Source organism: Gekko japonicus, unplaced genomic scaffold, assembly GCF_001447785.1.
Source record: "Gekko japonicus isolate JY-2015 unplaced genomic scaffold, Gekko_japonicus_V1.1 scaffold3723, whole genome shotgun sequence".
Taxonomy (NCBI): Eukaryota; Metazoa; Chordata; class Lepidosauria; order Squamata; family Gekkonidae; genus Gekko; species Gekko japonicus.
In genome coordinates, this window is record NW_015166543.1 from 35,267 (window position 1) to 58,503 (window position 23,237).

The following is a 23,237-nucleotide window of genomic DNA, read 5'->3' on the forward strand; positions in this document are numbered from 1 at the left end:
AGTCTGAAAGGGGAAGTTCCTGGTGGACGCAGCTGGGTTCCTGCTTGCCAGTGGCTACTAGCAGTGGTGACTCTGGGGAACCTCCACAGTCAGAAGCATGAAACCTCTGAACCCCAGAGCCAGGAGGCACCGCCAGGGGAAGGCCTCGGCCTCTCTGCCCTGTCGTTGGCCCTCCAGAGGAATCGGTTGGCCGCGGTGTGAGACGGGATGCTGGACGAGATGGACCCTCACTGGTCTGACCCAGCAGGGCTCTTCTGATGTTCTTATCAGGGGAAGGCCTCGGCCTCTCTGCCCTGTTGTTGGCCCTCCGGAGGAACTGGCTGGCCCCTGTGTGAGACAGGATACTGGACTAGGTGGACCCTCACTGGTCTGATCCAGAAGGGCTCTTCTGATGTTCTTATGAAGGCCTTGGCCTTTGTGCCCTGTTGTTGGCCCTCCGGAGGAACTGGCTGGCCCCTGTGTGAGACGGGATGCTGGACGAGATGGACCCTCACTGGTCTGACCCAGCAGGACTCTTCTGAAGTTGTTATCAGGGGAAGGCCTCAACCTCTCTGCCCTGTCGCTGGCCCTCCAGAGGAACTGGCTGGCCCCTGTGTGAGGCAGGAGGCTGGACTAGGTGGACCCTCACTGGTCTGATCCAAAAGGGCTCTTCTGATGTTCTTATCAGCGGAAGGCCTTGGCCTCTCTGCCCTGTTGTTGGCCCTCCGGAGGAACTGGCTGGCCACTGTGTGAGGCAGGATGCTGGACTAGGTGGACCCTCACTGGTCTGATCCAGCAGGGCTCTTCTGATGTTCTTATGAAGGCCTTGGCCCATGTGCCCTGTTGTTGGACCTCCAGAGGAACTGGCTGGCCACTGTGTGAGACAGGAGGCTAGACTGGATGGACCCTCACTGGTCTGATCCAGCAGGGCTCTTCTGATGTTCTTATGAAGGCCTTGGCCTCTGTGCCCTGCTGTTGGCCCTGCAGAGGAACTGGTTAGCCACTGTGTGAGACAGGATGCTGGACGAGATGGACCCTCACTGGTCGGATCCAGCCGGGCTCTTCTGATGTTGTTATCAGGGGAAGGCCTTGGCCTCTCTGCCCTGTTGCTGGCCCTCCAGAGAAACTGGCTGGCCCCTGTGTGAGACAGGATGCTGGACTAGATGGACCCTCACTTGTCTGATCCAGCAGGGCTCTTCTGACGTTCTTCTCAGGGGAAGGCCTTGGCCTCTGTGCCCTGTTGTCGGCCCTCCAGAGGAACTGGTTGGCCACTGTGTGAGGCAGGATGCTGGACTAGATGGACCCTCACTGGTTGGATCCAACAGGGCTCTTCTACTGTTCTTAGTGACTTTCTACAACACAGCAGGGCCAGCCTGACTGTATGAGCAACAAGTGTGGGGGGTTAATACTTGCCGGGGTCAGCAAGGAAGCAGGGCACAATTTATGTCGCCACCTCCTTCTCCCTCCCCACTCCAGCATCCTCTACAGCATTTCAAGATTTTTTCCCCCTTGGACTGTGCAGACCCCTTTGAGGGGCCCCCCTCCCCAAGAGAATCCATTCTTTGCTCTTCCTTGCACTTTCCTCAGATTCCAGTTTTTCTACCCAGCGTGTGTTTTTCCCCAGTCACACTTTGCATAGGAAAGGGGGGGAAAATACCAGTAACAAATCCAGTTGCTTTCCTTGGGGTGTGCGTTTTCACTTCCCCCCTCCCCTCCCAGGAATTTTAAGGTTTACATTAAGACCTGTGCCCTTTGGTTAATTCCGCAACTTTTCCCCCCCCAGCATTGAGAAACAAAACTGATTCTCCTACTCACTCCAAGAGAAACTCTGGGATGTAAATAGAAACCTCGTACTCTTTCATGCTGTCATTCTCAGCTATACCAGGGGGAGGGGGGAGCGCCTTTTTAGTGCGAGTTAAAAGACCACACAAGAAGCACGGACTTTCCAGTGAACTCAGGGCTCCTTGCGCAACCGTCTCTGGCCCGTAGTATCTTGTGTTAAGTGGGGACAGGAGAATTAAAGACTGGGTAGAAACAAAGTTTGTTTTCGAGAGTGTCCCCTAGAGTTCATTGTTCTTCGGGCAATTGCGCAGGTTCTTCAGCTCCAGCTGTAGCTGTCTGATTTTGATATCCTTCTGAGACAGCTCCCCCTTCAGCCGCCGGATCTCATCCTGTTGCCGGAAGAACATGCGGAGGAGCTGAAGGTGGAAGAGAAAGAGAGAGTACTGCAAGGTAAATTCACTCGAGTTCCAATGCATGAACGTATATGCCCATGCATGGCTACTATGGTGGAATTAGAGATGTGAAGGCCCGGAAAATTTTTGTGGGGAAACGGTTTCCCCCCATTTTTTCCTGAAGCCTTTTTTGTTTTTTCTCAAAAAATTGAAAAAATAACAGAAAAGGAAAAAAATGATTATGGAACATTTTATTTTAACATCATGAATAAAATATTTTAAGACAAGGTGTTCAAATATTTTCCAAATCATTTCTAAAATATATATATATATGGTATCAGATTGATCTAATTTCTGTGCACTGAGGACAAGCAAGTCCTAGGTTACCAACTGAACTCTCCAATGCAAGAACAAGATGCATTTCTTCCTTTATGAGGTGCTATTGTCAGAAGAAAATGAAAAGGTTTCAGTTTTGTTTTTTCATGTGGGTGGGTATTCTGTTTGTAATAATTGTTTGGATACACTATATTTTTAATATGCTAGTTGTGATAATTTCATGACAAGTAAAATGTCCATAGTCATATTTTATGTTCCTAAAGTAACAGAATGACTTTCAATCTGGAAAAGAAAAAAGAAGTGCTAATGTAGCATTTTTTTTCAATTTTTCCGAAAATTCCCCCCCCCCAAAAAAAAAACGGAAATTTTTTTTCCCAGCTTCAAAATTTCCAAAAATTTTACATCTCTAGGTGGAATCAGTTACTCATGTCCTCCTGTTCTGCAGATTCTATCAATAGGAATGAGACCATCTTATACTACCCCTTCTGTCTAGATTTAGCCCTCTGCAGTCTTATCTTGACTTTAGGCCAGAAGTCCTTCGTAAATTCCTCCTAGAAGACGTCCAGAGCTCAGTGACTTACGCTGCGGCAAAATTTTGTTGCTTAGCTATTAGGAAACGTAAACTTATTTTAGCTGAAAAGATGGTATGATTCTCTTATTAATAGTATTTTCTCTTACTGATTTTATTAATTTTCTCTTGTTAATGTTTTTATACTATTGCTATGTTATTACGGTTTTAATCTTTCTTATATCAGAATTGTATTGTTTTACTGGCTCTTGCTGTCATAAATCACATCAGAATTAGATCGGAAGGGCTGTCACGCCCGGGAGCAGGAAAGACTGGACCACCGGGCCGAACGACCTCGGTCTCGGGGGCGATCCAACAGCAAGCAATCGTGCAGGCATCCCATTTCCCCCTCCCTCGGTAAACGGATCATTGTGCCATTCGCAAGGGGAAGCGTGGGGCCAGGCAGGGCGGGTGGCAGGCTGTCTTCTTGGCCCCGCAAAGTCCTTGAAGATGTTATCTCAAAGCCCCGACAGCCAGCTTGGAAAATTAGGTGATTATGAATGAAAAAATACATGCACTATGTTGAAGCTGGAGACAGAATAGTAAAAAGCCCAGTAGCACCTTTAAGACGATCAAACTTCATTGTAGCATAAGCTTTCGAGAAACACAGCTCTCTTCGTCAGAAGAGAGCTGTGTTTCTCGAAAGCTTATGCTACAATGAAGTTTGTTCGTCTTAAAGGTGCTACTGGGCTTTTTGCTATTTTATTGGCTTCCTTACCTCATTCTCTGTCCTGGGTGGTACGTTTTCCAAGAGATCGAATCCATTCACGACGACACTCTTTTTCTCCCTTGCAGGTGCCTTGAAAATTGCTTTGGATGTTTTCTTGTAGCCTTCCTTTAAAGACATCAGGATGGGATCTTTTCGAAAAGAGAGAGACATGTCAAATGAAACTTTCTCTCTGCCTTTTCCTCCTGTCTGGGACAGTTACATCTTCCGGGCTCAGGTGTAGGGGTGGAACTTGGTGGAGCCAGTTCTTGCTGATCTGCACTGTCTGTCCTAGCTGGGCAAAAACTGGCTCCCATGGGGGCAAGAATGAGCTGCGCCTAATCTGATTGGTGTACTTCATGAGCCTGGAAAGGGCCCAAGTAGAACCAAAGCACTTCAGTTTCCATAGCATCACTGCAGCTTTCCTGGGGACGCTCAGCCCAGTGTTGCTCTTTAGCGCCACCAACATAGCTGGCCAGAATGTGGAACTGCAACTCCTTTAGCCTAACACCTTGTTGGAATACAGGGATGCCTTGTGTGTGAAGAAGAATGCCCTTATACCATGGTGACTAAAGGGAACTTCCACATTCAGAGGCAGTGGAGTCAACCAGAAATCAACATCAGTGAAAGGTTCTGTCAGCAGCCAATATGATGCCCACTGGCAGCAAAGACCCGTTTCTATAGCATCTTCACAGCAGGGTGAATGGTGAGACACCACTATAATATGGGTCCAGTTTGAAAGGGGAAATTCCTGGTGAACTCAGCTGGGTCCCTGCTTGCCAGTGGCTACTAACCATGATGACTGAGGGGTGACTCCATATTCAAAGGCACTAATCCTCTGAATCCCAGGGCTAGGAGGCAACATCAGGGGAAGGCCTCGGCCTCTCTGCCCTGTTGCTGGCCCTCCAGAGGAACTGGTTGGCCACTGTGTGAGACAGGAGGCTGGACTAGATGGACCCTCACTGGTCTGACCCAGCAGGGCTCTTCCGCTGTTCTTATTAGGGGAAGGCATCGGCCTCTCTGCCCTGTTGATGGCCCTCCAGAGGAACTGGCTGGCCCCTGTGGGGGACAGGATGCTGGACTAGATGGACCCTCACTGGTCTGATCCAGCAGGGCTCTTCTGGTGTTCTTCTCAGGGGAAGGTCTTCGCCTCTATGGCCTGTTGTTGGACCTCCAGAGGAATTGGTTGGCCACTGTGTGAGACAGAAGGCTGGACTAGATGGACCCTCCCTGGTCTGATCCAGCAACTTCCGATGTTCTTATCAGGGGAAGGTCTTGGCCTCTATGGCCTGTTGTTGGACCTCCAGAGGAACTGGTTGGCCACTGTGTGAGACAGGGCCAGTAAAATGGAGCTGTTGAGACGGCAGACGCCCCCCTGTTTACGCCCCCTTTCCAGTGCCTTGCTGTTTTAAATAATATCATTGGGCACTGGTTGTTATTGTCTGTCGTGCCATCTACTGTTTTATTGGTTTCACTGTTTTATAGATTTTATGCTGTAAGCCGCCCTGAGCCCAATCATGGGATAGGGCAGGCTATTAAATAGATAGATAAAATCCTTCCCGAATCAAAGACTGCTAGAGGGAAGGGAAACTGGGTGTGGGGGTAGGGGGGAGAATCCACGTCTGCTGCTGCTGCTGCATTCAGCTAGTGGTTGGTCGGCTACAACTCCAAATCCTGACACGTTTAAGACTACAGTTTTTATATCGGGTCCTGAAGTTTCCTGAAAAGAGCGGGTCCTTCTTTGCTGCTGGGTTCAGACCGCGCGTTTCTAAACGGCTTCACAAGGCGACGCGGGGTCGGCACTTTCACCTCTGTTGGTTCCACTCAGCCATTCGTCCGGGGTGAGGGCCGGTTCTATTCCCGGCGTCATGGGGTAAATATCCTCTTGGTACGTTTCCGACTAGAATGAGGAGACAAGAGAAAGGCACAGATGACTTTAAAAGGGGATCAGGCAGAGTCAGGGAGGAGAGGTCTATCAACGTCTACTAGCCGTGGTGACTACAGCAAACCTCCATGCTCAGAGGGGGACGCCACTGTCGGGAGGCAACATCGGGGAAAGGCCTCGGCCTCTGTGCCCTGCTGTTGGCCCTCCAGAGGAACTGGCTGGACTAGATGGGCCACTGGTCTAATCCAGCAGGGTTGCTCTTATGTACTAGCCACACTGAAATAGTTAGCCACCAAAAGGGATTTTTTTGAATGCTCTAGCAAAAAATAGTGACACGTACCCCAAAAGAGCAGGTCTTCACTCCTCCAAGAGTTGGAGGTCATCAGCTACAGCCCCTCCCTCATTCTCAGAATGATGCCAATTTCACAGAATCATAGAATCACAGAGTTGGGAGGGACCTCCACGGTCATCTAGTCCAGCCCCCTGCACAATGCAGGAAATTCACAGATACCTCCCCCCCACCGCCAGTGACCCCTGCTCTATGATTGGAAGAGGAGGAGGAAAAACCAACCCTCCAGCATCCCAGGCCAAACTGGCCTGGAGAACAATAGCTCCCCCTCCTTTCCTCCCCCCAATTTTTATTTATGTTGTTTTACATCATTCTTAAGAGATGTCTCGCTTACAATAAAGTCGTGACCATTCTTTTGAGTCTGTTACATTACTTCTTTTCTAACCATTTATACAGTCTATTCCATCTTTCTTTAAATATATCATCATCTTTTCCTTGTACAGTCAATGTCAAGTTGTCCGTCTCTGTGATGTCCAACAGTTTATATATCCATTCTTCTCTTGAGGGTATTTTTTCTTGTTTCCAATACTTAGCAAAAACAATTCAAGCTGAAGTTAACCTATATGTTATCCCATATTGATTCATTTTATTACAGTGATCTGGTAAAAGATTTAACAAATAAATTTGTGGCAAGTAAGGTAAGTCTAAAGAACAATAGCTCCCTGACCCCCAAAGTGGCGATCGGCATTGCCCTGGGCGTGTCAGAAAGGGCCACGAGAACTAAGCGCTGAGGCAAGCCTTCCTGCCCTCCCTCGCATGATCTGCCTCAGTTCCCAGAATCCACATTGCTGTTATAAGGCCGACTCTTGAGAGTCCCTTGGACTGCAAGAAGATCAAATCAGTCCATCCTAAAAGAAATCAACCCTGACTGTTCCCTGGAAGGCCAGATCCTGAAGCTGAAGCTCAAATACTTTGGCCACCCAATGAGAAGGGAGCACTCACTGGAGAAGACCCTGATGCTGGGAAAGATTGAAGGTCAAAGAAGACGGGGACGGCAAAGGATGAGATGGTTAGACAGTGTCATCATAGATGCAACGAACATGAAATTGAGCCAACTTCAGAGGATGGCGGAAGACAGGAAGGCCTGGCGGGATCTGGTCCATGGGGTCACAAAGAGTCGGACTCGACTGTGCGACTGAACAACAAGTCTCCGCTTGAAAACCTTCACAGAAGGGGAGCCCACCACCTCCCGAGGAAGCCTGTTCCACTGAATTCCACTGAGGAACTGCTCTACCTGTCAGGAAATTCTTCCTAATGCTTAGCCGAATTTATGGCCTTTTGGATTGACTGGGTAATACCCCCCCACACACACACACAACTGCCATTTGGAATGCAAACTGTGCCAGTACATTATCAAACATCTCCATTTGCCCCTCCGAAAGCTCCCAGTCCTGCAGCAGAGGTAGTTTTCCAGGCAGCAGCTCAGTGTGAGTCCAGCTCGAGCCTCACTTGTCATTTGATGTGGTCTTTCTACCCCTCAATTCACATATGCCAATAAAGGTCTGTGTATGGAGTGAGCTCCCATCTCTAGTTCCAGCTCCTGCCAACCTAGCAGTTCGAAAGCAAGAAATTGCAAGTAGATAATTAGGTACCACTTCGGTGGGAAGGTAACAGTGTTCCGTGCGCCTCGGTGTTTAGTCATGCCGACCACGGAAACGTCTTCGGACAGCGCTGGCTCTTCAGCTTTGAAACGGAGATGAGCACCGCAACCCTAGAGTCGGACTCAACTGGCTTTCGAGCAAGGGAAACCTTTACCTTTACTATGTATGTGTACCCCTCAATTCTGGAGCCTCAGGGGTTAATTGCTTTGTCAGAAGAACTCAGTCTGTTTTCGTCCACATGCTGTTTCTCTTTCTGGCTAGAAAGGGTGTGTGTGAATATCGGCTCATGCAGTACAGTAGTCTAGGAGGCCTGGGAAACGTATGATCTCAGCGCCCACCCTGACCATGGGGGCAGGGAATTTCTAGATAGTGCAACGGTTAGCGACAGGTGTGGGGGCGGCCTTTTGGGAAAGTTTGGACCTTTGGTGGGCTAAATGAGGATATTGATTGAAGAAGAAGAAGAAGAAGAGATTGGATTTATACCCCGCCCTTCACTCGGAGTCTCAGAGTGGTTTACAAACTCCTTTCCTTTCCCTTCCCCTCCCCACACCCTGTGAGTTAGCGGGGCTGAAAGCGCTCTTTCCAGAGCTGCCCTTGAGAGAACAGCTCTGACAGAACTATGGCTTGCCCAAGATCATCCAGCAGCTGCAAGTGGAGGAGTGGGGAATCAAACCTGGTTCTCCCAGATTAGAGTCCGCGCACTTAACCACGACACCAAACTAGCTCTTGATTGGGTAGTGTACCTTGGGGGGGCGTCTTGCATACTGTACAGGTTCAGTCCTGGCGCCTGGTTGTCAGTTCTGACACAGCATCTGTCCACGCTTGGAACTTTTTCACTTCTCAATAAACCAGTCTTGCTGATACAAGAGTCTGGCGAGAGTGACTACGGCCGAGACCCGACAGTGCGCTTCCACCCAGAAAAGGAAGGTAGTCAAGGCAAGACGGGGTTCACTGAGTCCTGGCCTTGAAGACCCTGGCGGAGGAGGCCCACGAGTGCTGAAGAAACACGGGTTTAGTTTCGCGTAAAAATGAGCTTGCCCGCAAAAGCTGACTCCGAGCTGAAATCCTTACAGGACCGAACCGGGGGCTGCTTTCGGTGGGGGGGTCCTGAGCACTCACCCGCCTGGGGACAATCATGGAGATGGGCTCAATCAGCCCCTTGAGGGTAATGAGCTTGTAGAAGCGGAAGACCTCGCACGCGGACACCTCCAGGCCGTGTTTCGGCATCACCCCTGCAAAAAAAAGGGGTTTTTTTAAGGAAATGTGGCTGTTTGTAGAGAAAGGCACCATTCTACAGCTGTTCTGTTTTCTTTTCTCCCCATGGACTCTTCTCTGGTAGGGTAAGAAGGTCCCTCCAGCCATTTGATAACTGCATGCACTGGCAAGGAATGTTCATGAATACTCTAACTGGTGAGGGGGAAAGGTCAGCCACACAGTGTCTGGCTGTGTAATTACAGTCAGAGACGCTGACTTTAAGCCTTGTCTCTTATGCGTCTATCCTGCCTTTCCTACATGAGAGTCTCCAGGCAGCATAAAGGGATGGGGGTGTTCGGGGGGGGGGGGGGGAGTCTCCCAGGGGGGGGTGGAGTCTCCCAGGTGCTGACCAGATCCAGACTTGGCTAAACTTCACCAAGGTGGCTGCATTGGGAGGAGGAGGAAGAGGAGGAGACGACTGGATTTATACCCCATGGCCCTTCACTACCCGAAGGAGTCTCAGAGCGGCTTACAGTCCCCTTTCCCTCCCCCTCCCCACCACAGATACCCTGGGAGGCAGGTGGGGCTGAGAGACCTCTCTCGAGGACTGCTCTTGAGAGAACAGCTCTGAGAGAACTTGTGACTGACCCAAGGTCAGCTGGCTGCATGTGGAGGAGGAGTGGGGAATCAAACCCGGTTCTCCCAGATTAGAGTCCCTGCACTTAACCACTACACCAAACCGGCTCTCCTGGGTATCATTGTGAGGCCATAACCTGGCCAAATTTGGCTGAGGGGGGAACCCAAAGTTTCCAGGGTGGAACACGGGACACAGGCAGAGACAGGGAGGCTGCTGGCTGGCAGACTGGGGCAAGAAGGCCCAGGGGCTAGGAAAGCGAGGGGGCCGAGGTACGGGGGGGCTCAACGGAGGGGGAAGGGGTAGGCTGAGGAACTTGAAGGAAGGGGAGATGGAGGAGCCACAAAAAGGCCATTCCCACACCACAAGACCCGGTCACGTAACATTCCCCTCCCCCTTACCGAGGCCTTTCTGTGGGGCCGGGGAGCGGAACTCCATGAGATAGGTGAGGTATGGCTTCTCTGTACTGACTTCGTAGTAGCGGATATTCCCGTCTCCCTGGGGAACAGAGCAAGAAGGGACACCGTGGACTCGGCTGTGTCACACACAAAAGGGATCCCGCAGAGAGTCTCGGCGGTTCCCCGTGAGGGGCTCCTCAGGCCGACGCCGTTCCGGCTTCTGAACGCATGCGACCCGTGCAATCTTGTTTCTCCTCACGGCAGCCTAACGAAACCTTTTGGCCTTTTCCCCATGTTACAGGTGAACCACCGGGGCAGCGGTGACAAATTAGCACCCAAGTTCGACAGGCATTTACGCTGGAGCAAGTCTAGTTGGTCACAAGGAGGCTTGCTTGCTTCCAAGTATGCATGTTTAGGATCTTGGTTCCCCTCTCCAGATTTTAAATCTACAGTTGCGGGAGCTCTCTGGTTAATCTCCCCCCAGGAACTGCCTGATGCTTTTAAAACGAATGCTCCCTCTACGCTGTGGAGTCTTGTGAGCAGAAATTCTGCTTTGTGAGCTACTGGCGTTAAAGTTGTGAGCGAGCGATTGGGCTGCTGCACGAGTCAGTTTGCTCTGGAGCCCTCCTTCCTGAGCGAAGACAAAAATGCGTGAGCCGGAGGCTAAAAAGCTGTGAGCTAGCTCAAACTAACTCAGCTTAGAGGGAACACTGGAACTAGTTGGTTCATTTCCAGCTCAAAGAGAGGAAACCTGGAGGTGCTTTGGATGTACCTAAATGCTTCTTGGATGAGGCAGGTCATAAGAACATAAGAGAAGCCAATGTTGGATCAGGCCAATGGCCCAACTAGTCCCAACACTCTGTGTCACACAGGGGCCAAAAACACCAGGGGCTATCAGGAGGTCCAGCAGTGGGGCAAGGACACTAGAAGCCCTCCCACTCTTGCCCCCCCAAGCACCAAGAATACAGAGCGCATCACTTGCTCTAAACTGAGAGTTCCTATAAGAACATAAGAGAAGCCAGTGTTGGATCAGGCCAATGGCCCCTCTGGTCCAACACTCTGTATCACCTAGTGGCCAGAAATATCAGGGGCCATCAGGAGGACCCATCAGTGGGGCCAGGACACTAGGAGCCCTCCTACTGTTGCCCCCCTCCCAAGCACCAAGAAGACAGAGCATCCCTTGCCCCAGACTGAGAGTTCCTATAAGAGCCCGCTTGCGGGGAGGGCGGGGTAAAAATACCTAAAATAAATAAATAAATAACATAAGAGAAGCCAATCCTGGATCAGGCCAATGACCCATCCAGTCCAACACTCTGTCTCACACAGTGGCCAGAAATACCAGGTGCCATCAGGAGGTCCACCAGTGGGGCCAGGACACTAGGAGCCCTCCTACTGTTGCCCCCCTCCCAAGCACCAAGAAGACAGAGCATCCCTTGCCCCAGACTGAGAGTTCCTATAAGAGCCCGCTTGCGGGGAGGGCGGGGTAAAAATACCTAAAATAAATAAATAAATAACATAAGAGAAGCCAATCCTGGATCAGGCCAATGACCCATCCAGTCCAACACTCTGTCTCACACAGTGGCCAGAAATACCAGGTGCCATCAGGAGGTCCACCAGTGGGGCCAGGACACTAGGAGCCCTCCCACTCTTGCCCCCCCCCAGCATCAAGAATACAGAGCATCCCTTGGCCCAGACTGAGGGTTCCCATAAGAACATCAGAGAAGCCAAGGTTGGATCAGGCCAATGGCCTATCCAGTCCAACACTCTGTCACACAGCGACCAGAAATACCAGGTGCCATCAGGAGGTCCAGCAGTGGGGCCAGGACACGAGAAGCCCTCCCACTGTTGCCCCCCCAACACCCAAGAATACAGAGCACCCCTTGCTCCAGACCGAGAGTTCCTATAAGAACATAAGAGAAGCCACTGTTGGATCAGGCCAGTGGCCCATCCAGTCCAACACTCTGCGTCACACAGGGGCCAGAAACACCAGGTGCCATCAGGAGGTCCAGCAGTGGGGCCAGGACACTAGGAGCCCCTCCCACTGTTGCCCCCTCCCAAGCACCAAGAATACAGACTGAGAGTTCCTATCTATACCTTGTGGCTAATAGCCACTGATGGACCTCTTCTTATACTGATGGACCTCAGACCTCAGAGAGGAGTCCAGAATGCCTCGCCACACGTTGTCCCTTCCCACCTGTGCTGGACGGAAGGCAACGCAGCACCCACCTTGCCCGCCAGGTACAGCATGTGTGTATCGGCATCGTAGAAAGGGAACAGGAGCCCGGAGAGACCGTCGATCTCCTCTTCTATTAAGGGCATGGAGAGGTCTTCCTGCAAGAAGGGGAAGGAGGCATCAGCCGCTTCAGACGCCCAGCCTGCCTTGTTCTCAGCCTCGGGTTGCCAGCCTCCAGATGGGGCCTGGAGATCTCCCGGAATTAGACCTGATCTCCAGGTGACAGAAATCAGTTCCCCTGGGGGAAATGGCTGCTTTGGAGGGTGGGTTCTCTGGCATGACACCCTGCTGCGAGGCCCACCCCCTCCTCCAACCCCACCCTCCCCGGGCTCCACCTCCCCCCAAATCCCCAGGAACTTCCCAACCCTGACTTGGCATCCCTCCTCTGCATCCATAATGGTTATGACACACTCTGAAACAGCAGTTTGGGTAAGTCTCGGGTACGACCCCCCCCCCCAGGAATGCATGGGCAGTTTGAGCTAGGAGCTTGGTGCCCTGACGGGTTTGGCATGCGCAGGGCTATTTCTGGGCAGGAGCGCACAGGAACGGAGTTCCGGCTGGCTCCCAAGTTGGCCACGCCCAGCAGGAACTCATTAGCATAATAGGCCACACCCAACAGCAGGAACTCATTAGGATTGGCTACATTAGGGGTGTGTGGCCTAACATGCAAAGGAGTTCCTGCTACAAAAAAGGCCCTGGGGATTGACAACAAACAAGGTAAACAGAATAAGAAGCAAGAGGTGGGTGTGGCTGGATGACCACACTTCTGGTAACATGGGGGTGTGGCCTAATGAGTTTTGCTGTTGGGTGTGGCCTATTATGCTAATGAGTCCATGCTGGGCTTTTTCTACAAAAAGAGCCCTGCATGCGGATCTCGTTGGCTGATCACAGTGGGAGGCGGGTGCGGGTGTGTGTGTGTGACCTCCATTTGTGGAGCTCTTTCAGTCCATCCTGAGGTGTCCCTCGAACAAAGACTGCACTTCCTTCCTTGCACTGAATGGGTTCACATCTCGCTTCTCTCCCCAGTGGGGACTCGGAGGGGCTTGTAGAACATCGTTCGCCGCCCTTCTTCCACTTTCTCACAACAACCCCGTACGGTAGGCCAGGGCTGAGAGCCTGCAGTTCAGCGTCTTAACCACTTGAGCCACCGCAGCTCCTTGGCTCTGCTAGGGGAGGGTTAAAGACAGTCACTTCTGACTGTGCACAGGTTTTGAGCCGTCCTTTGCCCACCATCCCGTTTGCATTTCCTCCAGTCACACAACTGCGGACTTCCCTCACTTCCAAGGCAACCCCCGCTTCCCTGCTCCAGAGGGGACAAACTTCTAACAGATCAAGGGGAAACAGACAAACAGGGCTGGAGGGGAAGAACACAGAAAGCCCCAATGGGAAGCCCCGCCCGGGATAGCTCAGGCAAGCCCAATCTTGTCAGATCTCGGAAGCGAAGCAGGGCCGACCCTGGCAAGTATTTGGAAGGGAGACCTCCAAGGAATACAAGGGCTGGGACGCTGAGGCAGGCATTAGTGAGCCATACCTCTGAAACGTTCATGCTCCACTAGGGGTCGCCGGAAGTCAAACATGACTTCCAGGCATGCACGCACACACAGACAAATAGATGTCAGCTGTCAAGGAGGTGTCAAAAGTGGAGCTCCAGACTTGCACCTAGGCAAGGGATGCTTCTAAACCCCCGGACATCCCAAACTGCCGTCGCATCCTGTGTCTGATTTCACAAAAAAGGGACCCTCCCACAGCAGTGCTGTACGGAAGCAATGTGCCACCGATCCTCCTCTTCTCTGTGGCAGCGAAGGACCTCCACCAGACGTTGCGACTCTGCTCAAGTTACGAACTGAGCAAATGCCTTCTCTGCTTATTAGATCCAAGTGGGCTGCCGTGTTGGGCTGAAGCAACACAATGAAGTTTGAGTCCAGCGGCATCTTGAAGACCAACCGAGTTTAATTCAGGTGGGTCGCCGTGTTGGGCTGAAGCAGCGGAACGAAGTTAGAGCCCAGCGGCACCTTTAAGACCGACAAAGTTTAATTCTGGGGATAAGCTTTCATGTGCATGCACACGAAGGCTTATACCCAGAATTAAACTTTGTAGGTCTTAAAGAAAAAGAAGAAGAGATTGGATTTATGCCCCGCCCAGCACTCGAAGTCTCAGAGCAGCTCACAAACTCCTCTCCCTTCCCCTCCCCACAACAGACACCCTGTGAGGTGGGCGGGGCTGAGAGAGCTTTGACAGAAACTGCTCTTTTTCAAAGACAGCTGTGCCAGAGCTTGTGACTGACCCAAGGTCACACCAGCAGGTACAAGTGGAGGAGTGGGGAATCAAACCCGGTTCTCCCAGATTAGAGTCTGCACACTTAACCACTACACCAAACTGGCTCTCACTGGACCCAAACTGTGGTCGCGGTCACACCCGTGAGATAAAGCGGGGGGGGGGGGGTTAAAGGGGGGCTTTTTCCTCCGGGGGAATTTGACCCGCAGTTGCGCAATCACACAGTCCTTGGACGCTGCGGGCACAGCCCGCCACTGCGTGACCAGATGCAAACCACAGATGAGTCGGGTTGTGGGGTTTTTTTGCAGTTTTGTTTCCGATGCGCTTCAACGAGGAATCGGTGAATTGCATCCCCTCACTGAGGGCTCCCTATGGAGTTTGACGCTGAACTGCAGGTTGTGGAAGGCCGGTAGTTCAGCAGTTCGAGACCCGAATGTGCCGCATGACGGAGTGAGCTCCTGTCTCTAGTTCCAGCTCCTGCCAACCTAGCAGTTCGAAAGCAAGAAATTGCAAGTAGATAAATAGGGACCACTTCAGTGGGAAGGTAACTGCGTTCCGTGCGCCTTGGCGTCTAGTCATGCTGGCCACATGACCACGGAAACGGCTTCGGACAGCGCTGGCCCTTTGGCTTTGAAACGGAGATGAGCACCGCAACCCTAGAGTCGGACTCGACTGGCTTTCGAGCAAGGGAACCTTTACCTTTACTTTTTACATACTGCGAAGGGGGGGGGGACAATGGCACGGAGTCGGGGTGGCCTGACCAGACCCTCCCGACGCCATGAGAGCGCGCTGAAGTGATCAGACAGGGGAAAGTCCGTCTGTAGCCCGTCGCAAACCATTTACTACCGGATTTCCCCCATTGTCTTTGAACTCCGCCTCTGTGGCGGAGCAAAACGGGTTGCTGACAGATGCAGGGCGCTTCCCACATGTGGATGCCTGACATTCACGCCTGTGGCGGGGCTAATTGTACGTGTGATCGCGCCCCATGTTTCACTGCTTATTCTTCCACCTCCCCCACCTGTCCGCGCTTAGGCGCTTTCTGACCTGGTCCCAGAGGGCGATCTGCCTGGTGTTCCACCGTGAAACTCCGGTCGTGAGAAGGCGCTTTAGGTTTCCTAGGAAGACAACCCGGTTCACGCGGTGGTTCTTGCAGTTGGCTTCCTGCAAAGATAAAGCCACGTCACGGCAGGAGGTCGGCTTGGGGTCAGATCCAGGCAAGCAATCTGTGCACTTTTCAGCTTAAGCCAATTCTGACAAATGGGTTCGGACTTGGTTCTGAATAGGCCTTCAGAACGCTTTGGATGCCGGATCGTGCTCCGTCCAAGAGAATGTCCGATTAATTAAAGGGCGGCGAATCCCCTTCAATTTTCTCGGGTTAAATTTTGATTCTCTGATGAGAAAACTTTCACTTGTGCCTGAAAACGGCAGAATAAAATCCTCACCAAGCTGTCATGGTCTTGATATGACTTATGCTTTTTCTCCAAATGCTGCTTCTACAGAAATTTGCTTAGTGAAAGATTTCTTACAGAAAACTTTGCCTTTCCCCATATGTCCCCCCAGGGAGCACTGAGATCAGGGTCGCAAAATCGCCTGACTCTCCCTGGTCCGAAAGACGCCAGATTGGCCGTCACTAGAGCCAGGGCCTTCTCAGTGGCAGCTCCACACTGGTGGAACGACCTCCCGGAAGACATCAGGGCCCTGCGGGACCTTTTACAATTCCGCATGGCCTGTAAAACTGAGCTCTTCCACCAGGCCTTCGATTAGGAGCTGCCACTGATGATTGAGCAATTAAAAACTGAACTGTTACGGCCCACATGTTAATGGCATTCAGGAAAACTCGGACACTGGTTTAGCGACATTGGATCGTCTTACAGCAATAGCCATCTGCACTCAACTGCACTTTTATATATACCGTTGTTGTGAAATTCTATAGTAATTTATTGCATTGCGCTTTCGCGTCTGTGTTTTATTGTACTTTAACTGCTGTACACTGCCTTGAGCCTGCCTGGGCAGGAAAGGCGAGATATAAACCGAAATAAATAAATACATAAATAAATAAATTGTTGGAAGGAGAGGAAATACATTCTCACCAACTCATAGATGTATTTGAAAAAGCCACTGACTTCCACAGTCTGTTTTATGTCCTAGGCAGGACATACAGTTTATACACCCAGCGTGAAAGAAATTAAACACTGTAATGTGCAACTGGACATATGAAGCAGTCTTATGTATCCTGCTAGATTGCCATGTTCTGCTCTTCAGACAGAGACAGGTCTCTCTCAGCACCTGAGTTTCTCAAAGTAGACTAGCCAGGTCTTGAACCTGGGACCTCATGCATGCAATGGCCTGCTCAGTTAACAAGAAGGAACTCCATTGGTTGGCAACATAGGCTAATACATAAGGGAAGCCAATGTTGGATCAGGCCAAAGGCCCATCCAGTCCAACACTCTGAGTCACACAGTGGCCAGAAATACCAGGGGCCATCAGGAGGTCCACCAGTGGGGCCAGGACACTAGAAGCCCTCCCACTCTTGCCCCCCCCAAGCACCAAGAATACAGAGCATCACTTGCCCCAGTCCGAGAGTTCCTATAAGAACATAAGAGAACATAAGAGAAGCCAATGTTGGATCAGGCCAATGGCCCATCCAGTCCAATACTCTGTCTCACACAGTGGCCAGAAATACCAGGGGCCATCAGGAGGTCCAGCAGTGGGGCCAGGACACTGGAAGCCCTCCCACTGTTGCCCTCCTCCAAGCACCAAAAATACAGAGCATCCCTTGCCCCAGACTGAGAGTTCCCATAAGAACATAAGAGAAGCCAATGTTGGATCAGGCCATTGGCCCATCCAGTCCAACACTCTGTAGCACACAGCGGCCAAAAATACCAGGTGCCATCAGGAGGTCCAGCGGTGGGGCCAGGATACTAGAAGCCCCTCCCACTGTTGCCTCCCCCCCCAAGCACCAAGAAGACAGAGCATCCCTTGCCCCAGAGCCCCTATCTATACCTTGTGGCTAATAGCCACTGATGGACCTCTGCTCCACATGCTTATCTAATTCCCTTTTGAAGCCGCCCATGCTTGTAGCCGCCACCACTTCCTGTGGCAGTGAATTCCATGTGTTAATCACTCTTTGGGTGAAGAAGGACTTCCTTTTATCCGTTCTAACCCGCCCTCTCAGTAACCCGACCGCTCAGTAATCCGACTGCTTCTGTAATCCTAGTCCTATTGCACTACTTACTATACGTCATCTCCTTTTGACTGCTTCAATTTCTACGGTGCAACCTGCCTTCAGGGAGAAAGGCAGGCTGGCAGTAACGTAAGTACATAAATGCAATTACTTGGAGGACTTTGCCGGACCGTGGCTCAATGACCCGGAGCTTCTTGTCTTTGCAGGAGGTGGCAAGCAAACTCCCGTCCGTGTTGAAGGACAAGCACAGGATGACGTCCGAGTGGCAGTCGATCATCTTCACAGGCTCACCGATGTCCAGGTTCCAGATGAGGACCTGAGGACAGAAGAAGATAAGAAGAGCCCCGCTGGATCTAGCCCAGTCTCCTGTCTCACACAGAGGCCAACCAGTTCCTCTGGAGGGCCAACAACAGGGCAGAGAGGCCGAGGCTTTCCCCCAATAAGAACGCCAGAAGGGCCCTGCTGGATCAGAGCAGTGAAGGTCCATCTAGTTCAGCATCCCGTCTCACGCAGTGGCCAACCAGTTCCTCCAGAGGGCCAACAACAGGGTATAGAGAACATGGCCTTCCCCTGATAAGAACCTCAGAAAAGCCCTGCTAGATTAGACCAGGGAGGGTCCACCTAGCCCAGTCTCCTGTCTCACACAGTGGCCAGCCAGTTCTTCTGGAGGGCCAACAACAGGGCAGAGAAGCCGAGGCCTTCCCCCGATAAGAACATCAGAAGAGCCCTGCTGGATCAGAAGAGTGAGGGTCCATCTAGTCCAGCATCCCGTGTCACGGAGTGGCCAACCCGTTCTTTTGGAGGGCCAACTACAGGGCATAGAGGCTGAGGCCTTCCTCTGAGAAGAACATCAGAAGAGCTCTGCTGATTCAGACCAGTGGTCCATCTAGTCCAGCCTCCCGCCTCACACAGTGGCCAACCAGTTCCTCTGCAGGTCTAACAACAGGGCAGAGAAGCTGAGGCCTTCCCCTGATAGGAACATCAGATCAGGCCAATGGCCCATCCAGTCCAACACTCTGTGTCACACAGCGGCCAAAAATACCAGGGCAGCAACAAGAAGGGAAAAAAACTGAACCTAACAATAAACTCCAGAACCAAACAAAGGTTAGTGAAAAGGAGGGCCAATATTAAAACCTTTCCATAAAAAAAGGTACATGTATTTATTGATAATAACAAATTTAAAAACATATATAGGGGCCCAATTACAACCAATGTATATAAAACATAACAATATCAAGGGCTTAAAAAGTTTATCAATAAATACATGTACCTTTGTTTATGGAAAGGTTTTAATATTGGCCCTCCTTTTCACTAACCTTTGTTTGGTTCAAAAATACCAGGGGCCATCAGGAGGTCCAGCAGTGGGGCCAGGACACTAGAAGCCCTCCCACTGTCCCCCCCCCCCAGGCACCTAGAATACAGAGCATCACTTACCCCAGACCGAGAATTCCTTTCTATACCTTGTGGCTAACAGCCACTGATGGACCTCTGCTCCATATGTCCATGCAGTCCAGCCTCCTGTCTCACACAGTGACCAACCAGTTCCTCTAGAGGTCCAACAACATGGCATAGAGGCCGAGGCCTTCCCCTGATTCTGCCTCCTAGCACTGACTTTCAGAGATTGACTGCCGCTGGATATGGAGGTTCTCTTTACTCACCATGGTTAGCAGCCATTGATGGACCTCTCTTCTGTAAACTATCTAATCCCCCTTTAAAGGGGGGGGGGCTTCACCACTTCCACTGGCAGAGAATTCCAGGGTTTAATTAATTGTTGAGCAAAGAAGTATTCCTTTTTGTCTCTCCCAAATCTCTGGCCCATCAACTTCATTGGGTCCCCCTGAGTTCTAGGGAGAAAAAGGCGGAAGAGCCAGGGAAACCCCTCGTCCACCGCTAGATGTTGGAACAGGGCACTGGAACTTTTTATCACCCGCCTCTCCGGCTGTACAAGGAGGCCACCCGAGCAAAAGCTCCAGTGAAGCAACCGGATTTAAAAAAAACATTGCTAAAAACAGCATCTCCATGAAAAGATTGTGCAAAAAGCAGAATGAAACCATCAGTGTCAACAGGGCCTCGGGGTGTGGGTGTGTGCTTTGATCATGGATTTATTCATTTGGTTTACTTCACTGATACCGCACCTTCTTCCCCAACGAGGAACCAAAGTGGCTTACATCATTCTCCTCATCTCCACTGTCTACTTACGACGACAGTCCGGAGGGGCAGGATTAGGCCGAGAGTGGCCCGTGGTCACCCAGCAAGCATCCACGGCAGAGGGGGGATTCGAACCTGGGCCTCCCACCTCCAACACTCTAGCTCACCACGATCCCACCCAAACCCTCCCAGGGCAGACCAGCTTCCCTGCGAGGCAGCTCGCCCACTGGTACGTGCAGCCTTTTGGGTGAGTGGGAAATGTTCTAAGGCATGCCTCCCATATGCGCTTGGCAGCGGCTTGGATGGCAACAGCGCACATCAAGAAGAAGAAGAAGAGGAGGATGTGCGCTCCTTCAAGCAGAGTGGGGTGCTGTAGTTGACTAATTCCTGCACGGAGCAAGAGGGGTTGGAGTAGGTGACCTCTAGGATCCCTTCTAACTCTAGGTCCAGAAACTGGTCTCCTTAAGAGAGAGTTTTTCTGTCTAAATGTTACCTTTCTGGACTACAGAAGTCATCGTCCCCACCTGCTGGCTTGTTCTCAGAATTGTTGCTCAGGCTCGCAGAAGTGATGAACTTGCAGCAGCTGAGAGCTGTCGTTTAAAGAGGCTGACAGCTTGCAACTGAGAGATTTATCCTGGCGACAGCTTTCTATTGGCTAAGTGGCTTTTCTTTCTGCACTGAGAACTTCAGCCCCACCAGAAACAAATTTGCCCCTCAAGCCACAGAATCCTGGCAAGGGGCCTGTTTCTCCAGGTGACCAAAGAAACCCACCCAGGGGCTTGCAAGAGGAAGGGGTGCCCAAGAGCCCCGCAGGGTCCAGACTGGTTAATGCCACATGTGAAGAACAGGAAGCAACAGCTGCTTTGTCAGGCAGTGCGCCCTGGCTAGTTCCTGAAGCCACCGAAGACCGGGCACAAATTTGGTGTGTGGGAAACCTCTCTCTGACCCCAGTGGTCCACCCTGTCATTATAGTAAAACCACACCCAAATTGAGTTGGATTTGCACCGAATATCCGCCACTGGGGCTTTAAACCCCTTTACCTGCCATTCTCCCCATCTCACACCTTCAGAATCTCGGGGAAAGGCCGGGACCGAACCCCTCGTCCCCAGAACTGCGATTCGCAAGGGATCCCAGGAAGCAAAGGGGGACTAAGCAGCTTTGCGCCTGTGCTCCATTTGACTTTCTCAAGAAGCACCCGGCTTCTGTCAAGTCTGCGCTGAGCCGACCCGCAGGGGGCCTTCGTCCTGCTCACCTTGTAGTCGTATCCTGCGCTGAAGAGGATGTTGTTGGTGGTCGGGTGCCACTCGATGAGACCGACGCGCCGGCTGTGGCCGTACAGCTCCAGGACGGCCTCCGTCATGTTGCGCTTCAACCCCCCGTCTGCGATCTCCCATATCCGCACCTGGAAGGGAAGGAGAGCAAGAGGTTGCTAAGGAGGAGGCCAGAAGATGCCCGGGCATGTTGGTGCTTTGGTGTGCCCCCCCCTCCCCCCCGCTTGCCAGAGAAAGCCAGGAAGGCTCCCCCATTTCAGTTAGAAGAAGAAGAGAAGAGATTGGATTTATACCCCGCCCTTCACTTGGAGTCTCAGAGCGGCTTACAAACTCCTTTCCCTTCCCCTCCCCACATAAGACACCCTGAGAGGTGGGTGGGGCTGAGAGAACTCTGACAGAAACTGCTCTTTTCCAAGGACAGCTGTGCCAGAGCTTGTGACTGACCCAAGGTCACATCAGCAGGTGCAAGTGGAGGAGTGGGGAATCAAACCCGGTTCTTCCAGATTAGAGTCCGCGCACTTAACCACTACACCAAACTGGCTCTTAGAGACTTGTCAGGAGGGCATTTTTACAAAGAGCACAGGGCCACCTTATTAGTTTAGGAATTTTGCTTTAAGAAGGAGAACGGTCATCCAGGCCACTAGATATGGTATGTATTATCCGGAAGAAGAGGAAGAGGAGGAGGAGGAGGAGGAGATTGGATTTATACCCCACCCTTCACTCAGAGTCTCAGAGCGGCTTACAACCTCCTTTCCCTTCCCCTCCCCACAGACAGGCACCCTGTGAGGTGGGTGGGGCTGAGAGAGCTCTCCCGAGAACTGCTCGTGATAGAACAGCTCTGAGAGAACTTGTGACTGACCAGAGGTCACACCAGCAGCTGCATGTGGAGAAGTGGGGAATCAAACCCGGCTGTCCCAGATTAGAGTCTGTGCACTTAACCACTACACCAAACGGGCTCTCACTGCACTGTGTCCTAATTCTGCAATTTCATTCTCCACATTGTTTGACATATCACGTCGGACCCTTTTTCGCAGTGTCCCTAATTCCTGTAGTCCCAGTCCTATTGCATTGCTTATTAGATGTCGCATGCTATCTGACTGCATCGGTCCATCTGGAGTCACAGTGCGAAAAGTGGGCTGCAAATAAATTGTTGGGTGCCTGCCTGGAGAAGAAGACGAAGAGATTGGATTTATACCCCATGGCCCTTCACTACCCAAAGGTGTCTCAGAGCGGCTCACAAACTCCTTTCCCTTCCCCTCCCCACAACAGACACCCTGTGAGGTAAAAGGAGGAGAAGAGGAGATTGGATTTATACGCCTTTCACTACCTGAAGGTGTCTCAGAGCGGCTTACAAACTCCTTTCCCTTCCCCTCCCCACAACAGACACCCTGTGAGGTAAAAGAAGAAGAAGAGGAGATTGGATTTATACCCCGCCCTTCACTACCCAAAGGTGTCTCAGAGCGGCTTACCATCTCCTTTCCCTTCCCCTCCCCACAACAGACAGACACACCCTGTGAGGGAGGTGGGGCTGAGAGAGCTCTTGACAGAAACTTTTCTTTTTCAAGGACAGCTCTTATCAGAACTAGGCTTGCCCAAGGTCATCCAGCCAGGTATAAGAGAAGGGGGGGGGGTTCTGCAAAGAGCTGCTGCTTTATCTCAAATAGAGCAGACTTTAAGCCCCCCCCCCCCCGGACTCATGAAACATTGCAGATCCAGTAATATCTGGCAAGTACGGACATCACCCGTGTTCACATGCTGTTAGCAAGCACGAACTGCAGGACAATAGCGTCCGCCCATTACAGAAATCGTACTATTAGTGGTTCATTTGGGGTCTTTGTTAAATACTACCGAGAAGCCTGAGTTAGCCCTGCCTTTTGTGTTTCCCGTGCCCTTTCACCATGGCTTAGGAGGGAAGAGCTCCGGGGTGAAAACTGTTGCCGAGAACATGCCGGGAAAGCTGCAGAACCATCCGCTGCCTCGTGGCAAATGGGGTTCAATGTGGCCAAGTGCAAGGTGATGCACATTGGAGCCAAAAATCCTAACTATAAATACACCTTGATGGGGTCCGAACTGGCAGAGACTGACCAAGAGAGAGATCTTGGAGTCGTAGTAGATAACTCAATGAAGATGACGAGACAGTATATGACTGCAATAAAAAAGGCCAACGCTATGCTGGGGATTATTAGGAAGGGAATTGAAAACAGATCAGCCAGTATTATCATTCCCCTGTATAAATCGATGGTGCGGCCTCATTTGGAGTACTGTGTACAGTTCTGGTCACCACACCTTAAAAAGGATATTAC

At 51.4% G+C, this 23,237-nt stretch overlaps 1 protein-coding gene across 1 annotated transcript in view; it reads right to left on the reverse strand.

Moving 5' to 3' along the window:
- Window positions 1-1,704: 1,704 nt before the first annotated feature.
- The window catches only part of CORO2B (coronin 2B), a 55,291-nt gene continuing 33,758 nt past the window's right edge, over window positions 1,705-23,237 (reverse strand). Inside the window, exons 3-11 of the mRNA XM_015412335.1 lie at window positions 20,916-21,065; window positions 17,667-17,831; window positions 15,376-15,492; window positions 12,051-12,155; window positions 9,828-9,924; window positions 8,718-8,830; window positions 5,573-5,663; window positions 3,776-3,915; window positions 1,705-2,177 (exon numbers count right to left, since the gene is read on the reverse strand). Coding sequence (XP_015267821.1) covers window positions 2,040-2,177; window positions 3,776-3,915; window positions 5,573-5,663; window positions 8,718-8,830; window positions 9,828-9,924; window positions 12,051-12,155; window positions 15,376-15,492; window positions 17,667-17,831; window positions 20,916-21,065 — 1,116 coding nt within the window. The 3' untranslated portion in view covers window positions 1,705-2,039. The remainder of the gene's footprint in view (window positions 2,178-3,775; window positions 3,916-5,572; window positions 5,664-8,717; window positions 8,831-9,827; window positions 9,925-12,050; window positions 12,156-15,375; window positions 15,493-17,666; window positions 17,832-20,915; window positions 21,066-23,237) is intronic.